Genomic DNA, 14,557 nt, shown 5'->3' on the forward strand with positions numbered 1-14,557 from the left:
GCCCGACATCCACAGGTGGGGGTTGCACACTGAGCACATGTGACAGACGTGACGGTCCAGAGACGTCGTGGAGAACGTTCTGCTGCCTGCAACATCCTCCAGCATGACCGGTTTGGCGGTGGGTCAGTCATGGTGTGGGGTGACATTTTTTGGGGGGGCCGCACAGCCCTCCATGTGCTCGCCAGAGGTAGCCTGACTGCCATTAGGTACCGAGATGAGATCCTCTCACCCCTTGTGAGACCATATGCTGGTGCGGTTGGCCCTGGGTTAATCCTAATGCAAGACAATGCTAGACCTCTGGAGTGGCTGGAGTGTGTCAGCATTTCCTGCAAGAGGAAGGCATTGATGCTATGGACTGGCCCGCCCGTTCCCCAGACCTGAATCCAATTGAGCACATCTGGGACATCATATCTCGCTCCATCCACCAACGCCACGTTGCACCACAGACTGTCCAGGAGTTGGCGGATGCTTTAGTCCAGGTCTGGGAGGAGATCCCTCAGGAGACCATCCGCCACCTCATCAGGAGCATGCCCAGGCGTTGTAGGGAGGTCATACAGGCACGTGGAGGCGACACACACTACTGAGCCTCATTTTGACTTGTTTTAAGGACATTACATCAAAGTTGGATCAGCCTGTAGTGTGGTTTTCCACTTTAATTTTGAGTGTGACTCCAAATCCAGACCTCCATGGGTTGATACATTTGATTTCCATTGATCATTTTTGTGTGATTTTGTTGTCAGCACATTCAACTATGTAAAGAAAAAAGTATTTAATAAGAATATTTCATTCATTCAGATCTAGGATGTGTTATTTTAGTGTTCCCTTATATTTTAGTGTTCCCTTATTTTAGTGTTCCCTTATTTTTTTGAGCAGTGTATTAGTAATAGTGTGGGATTAGTAATCTCAACAATGGGTAGGCCTACATGTATATATTCGTAATAGTGTGGGATTGGGAATCTCAGCAATGGCCATACTTGCAGCGTTTAAATCTCTGTGCTGTCATGGAAGAAACATTCTTCCTTCCTGTCTGCTTCTCCTGGCGATAGCAGAGTATCCCGTAACCAGACTTCTAATAACTACGGGGGGGAGAGTCAATCAATTCTGTCTGAATAGCTAGAGGGTGGGGACGGTTGAGATTATTCTTAAAGGAGACTTGCATTGTTTTACGATTGATGGTTGTTAATCATACACAGGTATAAACTCTGAACACTGAACCTTTGATATTTGAAGTGAACACATCTTTTCCGCTGCCAGTTTTGCCTCTCGGTCAAGTGGAGTACAACACCATGACCGCTATTCAGATAAAGGTAAATAGTCATGTTTTTTTTAATTATAATGACTGTTGTTAGATTTGCTTGTAAATCATATAGTATACATGCTTCTAAATAAGTAGGATACATCTGTTTTTGCCAGATTGTCTATGGTATCATGTCCATTATGTTTATTTCTTCATTGATATTCAGTGTTCTGTCATTACCCATGTGGTTGCTTGTGTTAGTGCAGAAACAACAGACTCATTGAAACAACAGACTCAAAGACTTTCTCTCGTACATTAATTTTATGATCCCCTTTTATGATCACCTCATTCCAACTCTCACATAGCCCACATAATCCTCTCAGGACCTCCCTGCTCTGTTTTGATGTTCCCAAACCTTTACTCTTTGTGCGATGTGTGACAGACTTATTTGAGTGAATAATCAATTAAGGAAAACTCAGTAGACAAATATGTCAATGAAATATAGGCAAATAGGCTATCAAGGAGCTGACGCAAGTCACACTAATCCAATAGCCTGTTATTTGTTCCCTTTTATGCTTACAGTCTTAATTCACATGAATGAATGCACCCATTGTATTCTACACAGCTGGATCTGCTACTCAAGCCCAAGTTTCTCCTTAATCTACTGATTCAAACTCTGCTGGAGAGCAGCTTTACCAAGGTAACTGGGTTCGGGACTCCAGATAGATTTACTTACAGTGGAGTTTAAGGCATGTCCCTGTGGTCGCATATTGCCCTGTGTCTTTGTCTCTGTCCAAGTCACACAGGTCGGTACTGTACTCTGTACCTGCATTGTTCTAAACCCCAAATTCACTCAATCCCCTTTCTGTAGGTCTCAGTAGGAGCACCCCGACAGAGGTGTATCTGGGGTGGCGGTTGGCCTGGTCCTGTGTCGCTCTATGGTCTCCCTGGCTGTGGTGGGAGCCATCTTTGACCTGGAGTTGCTGGTCATATCGCAAGTGATTGAGGACCGGGACTCGGGCCGGCGGTGTGGCCTGGGGTCAGCTCTGGTGCTTGTGGCGGCGGCGCTGTCGGCAGGGGGAGTGGTGGTGTTGGTGTCTCTGCTCCAGCAGCAGGCCTCTCCTTTGGGCTTCACCCTTACCTTCTGGTGCAAGTTTACCGCAGTCTTCCTGCTCTTCCTCAACGGCATGGCAGCGCCACATCCATCACATGGCCCTGCAGGCACCACCTAGAAGCCACCTGGGGAAATGCTAGAGGTGAAAGAGCACAAGGAGTCCAGCAGTGTCCAGCTACAGCAGTACGGCAGAAGGCATTTTCATGTTCCAAACACGCAGACGTCACAGGAACAGTGATTTCCTGTTGGGATTAGGTTTAGGGTTACGCCCAGGGTTGAGGACTGTGGAGTATAGTGGACATCAGGACATCTCTTCCTCCATGGGTGTTACAGTGCCTGAGATGTAACAGGGTCTTTTGGAATGGATCGGCTGTGTGTATGATTCCTCAAGGCCTTGTGCATGTGCAGCTTGTTAATAGCACATACTGGGAACAGTAAACAACAACTGCTGCCTGTCTATATGCAGTCAAATCATCTTCATTGTTTTGTGGAAATACAGTTCTGGATTGTGTAGAATATATTTATTTTTTTACAACATATGTTATTCTTAGTTAGTAGTAACTAATGTGTAACTTCCTTTTAACCCCTTGGCCTCATAGCTACATGATGTACAGTGGGGCAAAAAAGTATTTAGTCAGCCACCAATTGTGCAAGTTTTCCCACTTAAAAAGAAGAGAGAGGCCTGTAATTTTCCTCATAGGTACACTTCAATTATGACAGACAAAATGAGAGAAAAAAAATCCAGAAAATCACATTGTAGGATTTTTTATGAATTTATTTGCAAATGATGGTGGAAAATAAGTATCTCACCCCGTGGTGATAATGACTTTTAAAATACATTTATTGTGAGAGTTGATGTCATCAAGTCGTACCATCATTGATCATGTGTGAAGCACATGCAATATAACTAACATAGCATGGTTAAATTAATTCTAGGAACTGTCACCAATACATTCACACAAATTCCTTTAAACTTTACAACAGCTCTTGTTTTCATGGTTAAACATACACATATCATATGTAACACTTGGAATATACATGTTAGAAAGCCAATAAATAAAATTAAGCATGTCCACATGGTCCTTTAGAATACCTGGTCATATTGACAATTGTACAGGTGCATTCCTGATAGTCATGCAGTGTGTGTGCCATGCGTGACTGCAGGTGAAGATGAGGAAAGGTCAGAATAGCAAACCCATGCACAGAAATGTTTCAGCGTTTTGACCCCACAACCAAAGGTCCAGTCCTGTCACTAAATGCCATGCCGGTCAAAGATCATATACACTCAACAGAAAAAAAATAAAAAGGAGGCCTCATCCTTCAAGAGTCAAACAGGAATGTCAGAATGTCACAGACAGACTGTGGAACACACATGGCACCTATCCATTGACAAAGCCTCGTAGGTACAGTATAGTGAGGAGTGACTGGATGTGCTACACCAGACTAGAATGGCGTGTGGAGGGTCCCCGGGTCAGGAAGGAGACCTGGGTATGGGCCCCTACACTCTGACTCATGGAGCCATGTTGGCACCTGGCCTCCCCAGGTAGATGCTGCTTCAGCCTCCATCGCCTCCACCTCCTCTGAACCTCATACTGAACCTGGGGATAGGGTGTCAAAGGTCAACAGCCAGGGTCAGCCAATCCCCTCTCTCTATCCTCAATAATCTACTACTGGACACTGAGCTGTGGTTGTCAACTTACCTCTCCATTCAGAAAACAATATAGAACTGCTACTACAAACCCCTAGAATAGGACAGAGCACAGACAAAGGGTTAGGTAAACTAAACTAAATTGGCGGAAAATAGCATAGCGGTTAAAGTGTTGAGCCAGTAACCGAAAGGTCACTGGTTCGCACACCCTAGCTGACAAGGTGAAAAATCTGTTGACGTAACCCTAATCTTCTCCAGGGGTGCCATACTACTATGACTGACCCTATCAAACAACACATTTCACTACACCTATCCGGTGTGTGACAATAAAACATGTTTTTTTACTCACTGTATACCAAAGAGTAGATACACTGAAAGTTTGTAGCAGGGATGTACTGTATGTACAGTACACCCACAGAGGTGGGATAAAGGTACTACAGTACCTGAGTGGAAGCAAAAGCCAGCTCGATAAAGTTCCATATTTCACTGACTTTATGTGGGAGGAATGCAAAGAGGACGTAGTGCAAACCAAAGAGAGATACCAGGAGAACGGTGGACTTAGCAAGCCTCCTGAAAATAAAAATGTACAAGTACATAAGATATCATCAACATGACAAAAGTGTTTTGTTCTGTAGGTATTAAATAGCTTTTGGTCAAAAATAATAATATGTAACTCACCTATACTGGTTCAACTCATTTCTATGCATTTCCTGTGTCCTCAACTTGGCCACCAGGATTCTTATGATACTCAGAAAAAACAGCAAGTTAACCTGCGTAAGAGACAGATTTTGAGTGAGGTGCTGACTCACAGAAAATCACAAATTAGTTTATGGGGTCAAAGGTTATGGCAGAACTCACAACGATGAAGAGGAGAACAGGAACTCTGAGAATCCACCAGATCCCCTCGTGTCCCCTCCTCTCCCAGCACCTTTAAAACCAGGGGGAGAGAGAATACACACACAATCTATATGTGAGGAGCATGTAAGCATTATCACATAGATACTTGAATACAGACATAACCTACCCTTCATTCTCCTGGGTATATTTTGCCAAACTCCAGGCTACTATAATGACCATTGGGGAACCTGTAGAGGCAAACAGTCAGACAATGGAATAGGAAAAGACAGAAAATAGATGATGTTAGAGCTCCCAGACAGTCCAATTGAGTGGACAGAAGTACATAGCCAAAATCAATGGTATAATATTTTACTTTAGCAAATTTGTCCTTCAGTCTTGTTAATTTAAGTTTGCTAAAGATAAACAGGCTTACCCCAGCCCAGGACGATGTACCACCTGAGGTGCCTCTTCTGGGAGAAGAGGGAGACACTGACCAGGCTGTACAGGTAGTGTCCCTCGGCCAGCAGCCAGCTGTAGTTGGCCATGATGCAGTAGTTGGAGAACGATGTTGCAATCTTACAGCTGACCTGTGGAGGGCGACAGAGGACCGAGACAGGCAGGAGGATAGGTCAACTCAACCGGAAGGAAGGGAAGGATGTGAGCCTTGTCTTCTTCTTCTAAGGGGTTTCTATATATAGATGAATGTTATATGATTAATGCATGTACGTAATAAAATTGAGTTTGCAAGCTTGATTTGAATTTTTTGTATTGATTGACTGGCTGATTGAACATAATTATGGTCTGATTGTCTGGTTTAGTAATTGGGTGATTGACTGGCTGGCAGTCAGTGATTAGGAGTCACTGGGTAATAAATGTTATGAAGGGATTAATAGTGATTGGTAGTAGGCACCGGATAGGAGTCACAGTGGAAGTGGTCATCAGAGGAGAAGAGCACAGCATCTCTGATGAAGATGAAGGTGGCTCGGAGGATGAAGGAGAGGAACAGTTGGATGTGGACATAGTTACGGGTGCAGTGGAGCCTCCTTGGGGGAACACCAAGGACACAGAGAGATAGAATAAAATACATATATTCATAATTTCCTCCATTGACCCTTGTACATGCAGTGGACACAGTGAAGACAGGAGATTAAGATAAACAGTTGACAAAGACAAGCATTTTAGACAAATGGAGAAGTGGTAAAAGTCATTCCTAATGTTAAGGGATGAGCAGAACAATTTATGATCTACTACAAGTATAAATCACTTGGACGGCCCCCAACTGTACCCACCTGAACAGACAGAGTGTGGCAGTGGCGATGGTAAGAGACGCAGTAGAGATAGCATAGCCCACCGAGTACATGACTTGCACATAGAGGAAGTAGCCATGGGACCTGGGTGCCTGGGGAAGCAGAAACAACACTGTTCATCCAAAAGGGCATATTATAAGCACTCTGAGTTTATGAATGTATGAGTTGGGACTTTTTCATTCAGAGAGAAAGATTGAAATAGAGAAAGAGAGTCACAGAGAGAGAGAAAGAGAGGGAAAGGGAAAGGGGGATACCTAGACAGAGTGTGTGTGAGAGAGAGAGAGAGAGAGAGAGAGAGAGAGAGAGAGAGAGAGAGAGAGAGAGAGAGAGAGAAAGAAAGAAAGAAAGATGTGTAAGGGTGGACTGTGTGTCCTGGCCTAACAGAAAAATAGAGAGCAGAGAGCGGGGGTTTGGACCATGTCGTTGCTATCTGTCTCTTAAATCACTGTAGTTAAGCACTGCTGTCCTCCCAGCAGGAAGACCACTCGGAACAGACTGGGAAGAGGAGTTTTGAGCAGAACCAGAACATTTCACACTGTGATTTACTCTTTTATTCCACCTGCAACCAGTCCAAATACAACACTGGGTCATAATCTGTTCCTAAATGACATCAAATAATAATAATAGGTTTACTTTACCCCAGGACACTGAAATGTTGTAAATCAAATCAAATCATAGGTTTTATTGTGCACCCATATCCACTGACTCTCGCCCAAAAAGACATGCACCACTGTAGAAGAACTGAGTGCCAACCTATCAAAATGCCAAGGGAGGAAAAACACGATATGAGGTCATTAAAGAGTATTGGAACTTAAGACACCTATGGATTCACATCATTCCTGAGGAGCATATCCCACAGAATTCTGCCTATATCACGCTATACCACAATAAACATAAAGTTCAAATGCAGAGACTCCGAGATCATTGAGCGCTTTTGAAGTGACAGGTTGGCGCGAAATCCGTAGCCCATCTCCTCTGTGCTGTATCAGCATAATATAATGGCCTTCTAGCAGTCATTAGGACAAAGATTCAGCAGGAAGCAGGCAGGTAGAGGTGCAAATGAGTGTTAGATTTATTTACACAGTGCTGGTATTTCAAAGATGACGGTGAAATGTACAAATAGGCTAGGCTATACAGAGTTCTGACTTCAAAATGGCAGCATTCTAAAGAAAAAGCCTCTCAACAGGCAAAACCTGTCTTATTAACCAATAAAGCACAGGTGGGGTCTACCAGGCTCAGATACAGCCTCCCCTTGAGTTACCCAACATTTAACTAACTAGAACATGCCCAACCTGTCACTCAATCATTTGAACTGCTATTTTTTATATAGAGACATAAAACTAAAACTGAACTGAGAGGCTAAGCTGCCTTTAGCCGCCTCGTGGAACCAGGTACGAATCACATCATCCTACCTCAAAAGGGAAGGTGAGGGTCTCAAAGGCATACTCGCAGGCTATCTCATGTGGAGGAAATGGCTCAGTCCAGCCGTGCTCTGTGCAGTTCCTGTATACTCTGCCTGTGAGAGGAGAGAAATTAATGAATGAATATAATTCATGGGTAATTATTTATTTTCTGTGAGTGTTTGTGTGCATCACGGTTGCGTCACGTTCGGTTTCTGTTTACCTGTTTTTTTGTGAAGGTTTCACTTCGATTAAAGATGTGGAATTACATGCACGCTGCGCCTTGGCTCATTTATGATAGGGAGTTTGAAGACAGTGAACGTGACAGAATTACCCACCACAAAAAGACCAAGCAGCGTGCGCCAACTTGGAAGACGAGCTGGACTGGGGAGGAGATTATGGCAGGGGACGAGATCCTGTCATGGAAGCAGGCGGAGGCAGCGAAGTTAGGTCAACAACGGAAGCCCGAGAGGCAACTCCAAACACTTTTTTGGAGGGGGCACACGGGGAGATTGGCGGAGTCAGGGTTTAGACCTGAGCCAACTCCCCGTGCTTACCGTGGGGAGCATGTGACCGGTCAGGCACCGTGTTATGTGGTGATGCGCACTGTGTCTCCAGTGCGCATTCACAGGCCGGTGCGCTCTGTGCCAGCGCCCCGCATTTTCCGGGCGAAAGTAAGCATCCAGCCAGGACGGGTAGTGCCAGCTCTACGCTCGAGACCTCCAGTGCCCCTCCACGGCCCAGTGTATCTGGTGCTTGCTCCACTCACCAGGCTTCCAGTGCATCTCCCCAGTCCGGTGAGACCTGTTCCGGTTCCACGTACCAGGCCTCCAGTATGTCTCCCCAGCCTGGTAAGCCCTGTGGCAGCTCCACGCACCAGGCTTCCAGTACGTCTCCTCAGTTCGGTGAGACCTGTTCCGGCTCCACGTACGAAGCCTCCAGTGATGATCCATGGCACGAAGCCTCCAGTGATGATCCATGACCCGGAGCCTGTAGTGATGATCCATGGCACGAAGCCTCCAGTGATGATCCATGGCCCGGAGCCTGCTGGGAAAATCCAGGGCACGGAGCCTCCAGCGACGGTGCCCAGTCAGGAGCCTCCAGCTACGGTCCGCAGTCCAGAATCTCCAGCGACGGTCTGCAGTCCGGAGTCTCCAGCGACGGTATGCAGTCCAGAGCCTCCAGCTACGGTCCGCAGTCCAGAATCTCCAGCTACGGTCTGCAGTCCGGAGTCTCCAGCGACGGTATGCAGTCCAGAGCCTCCAGCGGCGGTCTGCAGTCCAGAGCCTCCGGCGAAGATCCACGGTCCGGTTCCTCCGGCGACTATCCACGGTCCGGAGTCTCCGGCGACGATCCACGGAAGCGGAGGGATCAGCGTGCGGAGCGGGGGCTTCGTCCCGAACCGGAGCCGCCAACGAGGATAGATTCCCACCCGAACCCTCCCCTATAGAGTCAGGTTTTGCTGTCGGAGTCCGCACCTTTGGGGGGGGGGTACTGTCATGCCCTGACCTTAGAGAGCCTTTTTATGTCTCTATTTGGGTAGGTCAGGGTGTGATTTGGGTGGGCATTCTAGTTTGTCTGTTTCTTTGTTGGCCGGGTATGGTTCCCAATCAGAGGCAGCTGTCTATCGTTGTCTCTGATTGGGAATCATACTTAGGCAGCCTTTTTATCACCTGTGTTTGTGGGTAATTATTTATTTTCTGTGAGTGTTTGTGTGCATCACGGTTGCGTCACGTTCGGTTTCTGTTTACCTGTTTTTTTGTGAAGGTTTCACTTTGATTAAAGATGTGGAATTACATGCACGCTGCGCCTTTTGGCTCATTTATGACAGGGAGTTTGAAGACAGTGAACGTGACAGTGTCCTTGGAATGCTTAGTCATGTATGTGGGCATACCTGTGGTTCGGAGGAATCTGGGACATGGCTGTGACACAGTCTCTCCCACATCAGTATGAGGCCAGCAGTTCAGGTGGTCCCACAAACCTCTGCACTCTACAGGAGACATAATGGGTGTCATCCACAGGTATTCTAAAGGTTCTCTTCATTCATTCCACAAGGGAGGCTGAACAATTCCATTGCTCTCATAGTATACCACAAATCCTGACAAATTTGGCTGCCAACACAATATGTGTCTTGTTACTGTTATAGGAAGTCCCTTTCTAAAATCACCATCCATTTGCCAAATCACCTTGGCTTGTCTGGCAGCCCTTAGGCCCAGGTATCATATGTGCTGTGGAACAGTGGAAGAGATAGAAAAGGACAGGTGCTCGATCTGTCTCTCTCGGGACGGCAGGTAGCCTGGCGGGTGGGAGCGTTGGAACAGTAAACCGAAAGTTGCTGGATCGAATCTCCGAGCTGACAAGGTCGTTCTGCCCTGAGCAAGGAAGTTAACCCACTGTTCCCCGGATGCCGGCTGTCGATTAAGGCAGCCCTCTGCACCTCTCTGACTCAAAGGGGTTGGATTAAACACAGAAGACACATTTCAATTGAATGCATTCAGTTGTACAACTGACTAGGTATCGCTCTCTTAGTCTGTCTGTCCAATGTTTTATCCAATTGTTTTCTTCCTAAAGCCAATCTGAGGGCAAATCATACTCTTTCGCCAAATGGAATATCAGAAATGTCAATTGTGTGATAGTGCTAACCACTTCAATCAACCACTTGCATTGTATTTCTTACAGCCTTCTCTCCTTCTCACCAGCAGGAAACCATGGTAACATGAGGTATTCAGCATCCTAAATCCAATAACCCAATGTATTATGCTACTAGCCTTAAAATAAAGGGTAAAAGAACATTGCTTCGCCTCCCATATTAATGACCCCGGGGCTCCCAGCACAGATGTGTGTTTATCAGGGTGTAACAGTATAACTTTATACCGTCCCCTCGCCCATACCCGGGCGCGAACCAGGGACCCTCTGCACACATCAACAACAGTCACCCACGAAGCATCGTTACCCATCGCTCCACAAAAGGGGAACCACTACTTCAAAGTCTCAGAGCAAGTGACGTCACACCGTCACTAGCCGTTTCACATCCGTTACAAGGGCACTAAGACCACCAGATTCCACATATAGCAGAGGAGAGAAGTGTTTGGCTGATCTGGTCACCAGAGTGACCACTCTCCATCACTCTCCATCACTGCTCCCTCTTCATTGGATGTGATTTGTGGTGTACGGATGTGCTGTTATCTAAGCTGTTTTCCTGGCCCCTCTTTTAACTTTTCTTCCTCTGTGTAGATTACATTAATGGCAATGGCCCATAGCATGACTGATTACATTAATGGCCCATAGCATGACTGACTTGCCTGGTTGTTGAGAGTCAGCCTGGCTGATGTTGATCTTGAACAGATCCTTGAAGCAGCTCTCCTCATCTTGGAGTAAGATGTAGTCCGGGTCACATTCTGGAGGAATGGCCTTCACCTTCAAACATGATTTTAAACTGCATCGCATTCTGTGTTGCAGTATATTTCTTTAGATTTAGAAAGGGTATAGCCATATGCCTTTATCAAAATGTGCTGCATGTCATTCTCTCGCCCTAAACTAAACTTTAAAAAAATACAATTAATAATATTTTGCAGTTTCAGAGGAATTTATGTTGAGACAGCGACAATTATAGTTTAGGCTACTATAATTTTCAATTTCATGATCATGATATATACACGCATCCATTATCAAATAATTAGGAGGAATTGGAGCACATTTGAATATCACTCACATTGGAAGAGAAGTCGAGAAGAGCTGCTATAAGCACAATCCTACGCAATTGTCTGTTTATCCTCATTGCAGCTATGGTATTGCCAAGACAAATTGAGAAATAAAATAAACAAATATATTTATACGGTATCCGCTAGGAGAGACAATTCAGGTGCGCAATGTTAACCTGGACAAAAAATATCAATAGAAAATTCCAGGAATATTACTTGACCGAAGCAGAGAGTTATTCGGTGCCTAAATCCTGAAAACAGGTGACAGTGTCTTGTCCTGGTTATCTCAACCCTGATTTACACAAAACTGTAAACTTCAGATGCAGCGTAAAATAGATATTCCCTTTTCTGTAGACCCCGCCCACTGCTCAATGCGCGACGCTGTCACTGTCTGGTCACATCCATTTATGTTACAGGTTTTATCATACCTGGAAATTGCTTAGTTCTAAATATTTGAATTTCCAAATTGTATTATTCGTTTTATTCTACCAGAGTTGTAGTTTATATACATTCTAAAGAACTGTTTCTGTCTCTGGCATATTAATTTCATCTCATGTGAACATTCAAATAAATCCTGAAAGTAAATTCTCAGTTGACTCTCGCCTGTCCACCGCACTCGAACTCGCTCAAACACACCTTATAGTACCCATACGACACCTCTGAGTGGTGTTTACAAAACACAACAGTGAAGTGTACGGGTAGTAAAAGTGTCACCTGGTATCACATCTCTGCAGTGTTTGCTGTTTTACATGAATGATAAGCAGCACAAGGCTTGCCAGGGGGATAAACAAGCAGGTCAGTGTTATCTAGACTCACTGGGTCAATTAAGATCAAATCGATTTTTTTCTGGCCGAATACTGGGGATGGACAGAAGGAACATGGTGCTGGGTGTTTGGTAAAGCTGTGGACCGGTATCAATCAGATCCTTTCAGGGTCTGCCTCCACTCTTAAAGACAGGTTTAGGGTTGTTATATCTCTGGAGACAATTAACTGAAGGGCTTTGGTTTGATTTACAGATGTATGATCTTAATTTGAGCCAGTCTGCTTCAGCAAGAAAATAATCCTGCAGCAACAGGAAAAGTAAATTATTGTGTGGATTATAATTAATGGACATTTTTGTAGCAGTTGATACAGTTTTTGATAGGGCAAATCAAGTCTGACATTTGAAAGTGGAAAGCCTTTTAAAAACTAGGATACACTACAAGTTTACATTTCCTGTTATGCAAGAACATTCCCAGCAGCAAGAGTGATTAAACTAAGATTCTACATCTGTAAAAGCTGTTTGGTATGTGTGAGGTGCTGAACCCTGGATCTAAATATCAGAATACTGAAACTTTGTGTGGTTTAGATTTAGAGGAAGAAGAAACATGGGAATATGTGTTTTAAAAAACACAAAGTCACTTGCCCCTTTCTTCTACAGCCATATTGTGGACTTTTCCATTGTACAATATATAGATCATTTGCAGATCAGCTTTAAATCCATCTAGAGGGAGAGTACTGCTGGTATGAGGAAGTGGCAGCCTGGGTCTTCTGCACCTCCAAGTGGAGTATAGCCTGAGAGTTTGGCATTTGCTCGAAACCACTGATATTATATAGGGTCAGGTATTTTTCCCAACATTTAATGTTTAATTAACCTGATCCTATACCTGTGGTTAGGGTCAACAACTTTTAGCATAGTGTATGAGGAAGAATCAAAGCCTAATGACCAGTGTAAACAGAAGACAATTGCACTGTAACCATACCTGCCCAACCAAATGATAAATTACCTGTTGTTTAAAAAAAACATTTAAAATAAAATGTATTACAAAGAAACACAAGGAAGAGGTAACATTAACGTATTAGAACATGAAGGACAAACAATACACCATCAAGACACTATCAAACATGTATCAGTCTTTCCGCAACAGAGCCATCCTTATGTGTGAGGGTGCGTGTGCATGATAGTGATATAAAATATATGTCATAGTTTCCTTTTTCATGATCACAATCGCGTGAATCCCGAACCCTCCAAGATTCCCCCACAGTTCCCCAATAGCTATCCCTCAACCATTCGAGACCCCTCCCACAGCCCCCCCCCCCCCCCCCCCCCCCGAATTAAAAAAATATAAATACAATTAATTCCATTCCCCACCTCAAAGAACCCCTCAATGCACCAACAACCAAGATAATGAACTAAAGAGAAAAAAGGAAAAGGCAGAAGAAAGCAGCAACGAACCATGATAAAAAACATAAATATTAAACAAAGGACATCAAGGACAGCTGAAATCATAACGTCAATGCCAACTGTATATGTTTGTGTGCATGTCTGACACTATTACATGTATGTGTATGTTCTTGTATGTGTTTATTTGAATGAGAGTGTGTGTATATGCATGTGTACAAACACCTGCACGGCAACAGCCTCAGGCGAACTGGCATTAGTTGTAAAAACACTGCCACTTAGTGTCATTCAAATGTACTTTTATTATGTTTTATTTAGACTTTTTTTCCCTTTATCTTTTGACCATGATTCTCTCTCTCACACAGCAACTCCACTCCCACTTGTCTCCAATTCCCCATACCAACCCTCAGCTTCCCTCAGACCATCCCATCTATCTCTGCTGGCCACCCACTTCGTGTTTAAACGCAACACATATCTTTCAACTGTGCTATGATGTTTAACGTACAATTTCAATCTATCTAATCGAATAGAATCTACAGATTGCGTGTTGAAGATAAATACTTTTACTAAGAGTATATTATTATTAGTATATTAGTAATTGACTGACCCAGTCACTCCAGATCTCCTAACAGTACTATTTCTAGGGTCGATTTTAGATCAATGCTATGCATTTTCACCCATTCCTGAGCCTGAGACCAGAAACAGGCTACCTGAGGGCAATACCAAAATAAATGGTCTATTGATTCGGTATCCTCACAACAAAATCTGCAGAGCTTCGATGATTTTATGCCCCAAATATTTAACATTTTGTTGGTGGCAAGAATTCTATATAATAATTTTAACTGAAAAGCACAAAGTCTTGAATCTTGCGTTGTTTTATATATCAGCTCATACCATGGAATCGGTACATAAAAAATCTCTTCCCAACTATTTTGCAATCCGTATGGCACAGTTGTCAACATCCTGGTCCTCAAATGAAACTGGTATACTTTCTTATTTATGTTATTTTTATTCCTCCACCAGTTTTGATCCTTTATATTGGGCAGACAGACCAGTTCCCTACCTCCTCCCGCTGCCACCCACCTCCTCCAGTTTTGATCCTTTATATTGGGCAGACAGACCAGTTCCCTACCTCCTCCCGCTGCCACCCAC

The 14,557-nt window shown here is 44.2% G+C and overlaps 2 protein-coding genes across 2 annotated transcripts; one reads left to right on the forward strand and one right to left on the reverse strand.

Annotated features, from left to right (window-relative positions):
* Window positions 1–431: 431 nt before the first annotated feature.
* tmem37 (transmembrane protein 37) lies at window positions 432–5,589 on the forward strand. Its single transcript, XM_090230176.1, has 2 exons — window positions 432–1,937; window positions 2,109–5,589. The coding sequence occupies exon 2, from the start codon at window positions 2,176–2,178 to the stop codon at window positions 2,467–2,469; it is 294 nt and encodes a 97-aa protein (XP_090086302.1). The 5' UTR covers window positions 432–1,937; window positions 2,109–2,175; the 3' UTR covers window positions 2,470–5,589.
* Window positions 3,112–11,382, reverse strand: sctr (secretin receptor). The gene is made up of 13 exons (XM_090230177.1): window positions 11,256–11,382; window positions 10,846–10,960; window positions 9,438–9,533; window positions 7,556–7,659; window positions 6,126–6,235; window positions 5,747–5,879; window positions 5,270–5,423; window positions 5,024–5,084; window positions 4,858–4,927; window positions 4,678–4,769; window positions 4,443–4,569; window positions 4,052–4,093; window positions 3,112–3,949 (listed from the first exon to the last, which is right to left on the reverse strand). Exons 1-13 carry the CDS (start codon window positions 11,319–11,321, stop codon window positions 3,785–3,787), a joined length of 1,335 nt encoding a protein of 444 aa, XP_090086303.1. The 5' UTR covers window positions 11,322–11,382; the 3' UTR covers window positions 3,112–3,784.
* Window positions 11,383–14,557: the final 3,175 nt, after the last annotated feature.

The sequence above is a fragment of the Oncorhynchus mykiss genome, chromosome 3 (assembly GCF_057628025.1).
Source record: "Oncorhynchus mykiss isolate SJ-2025 chromosome 3, ASM5762802v1, whole genome shotgun sequence".
NCBI lineage: Eukaryota > Metazoa > Chordata > Actinopteri > Salmoniformes > Salmonidae > Oncorhynchus > Oncorhynchus mykiss.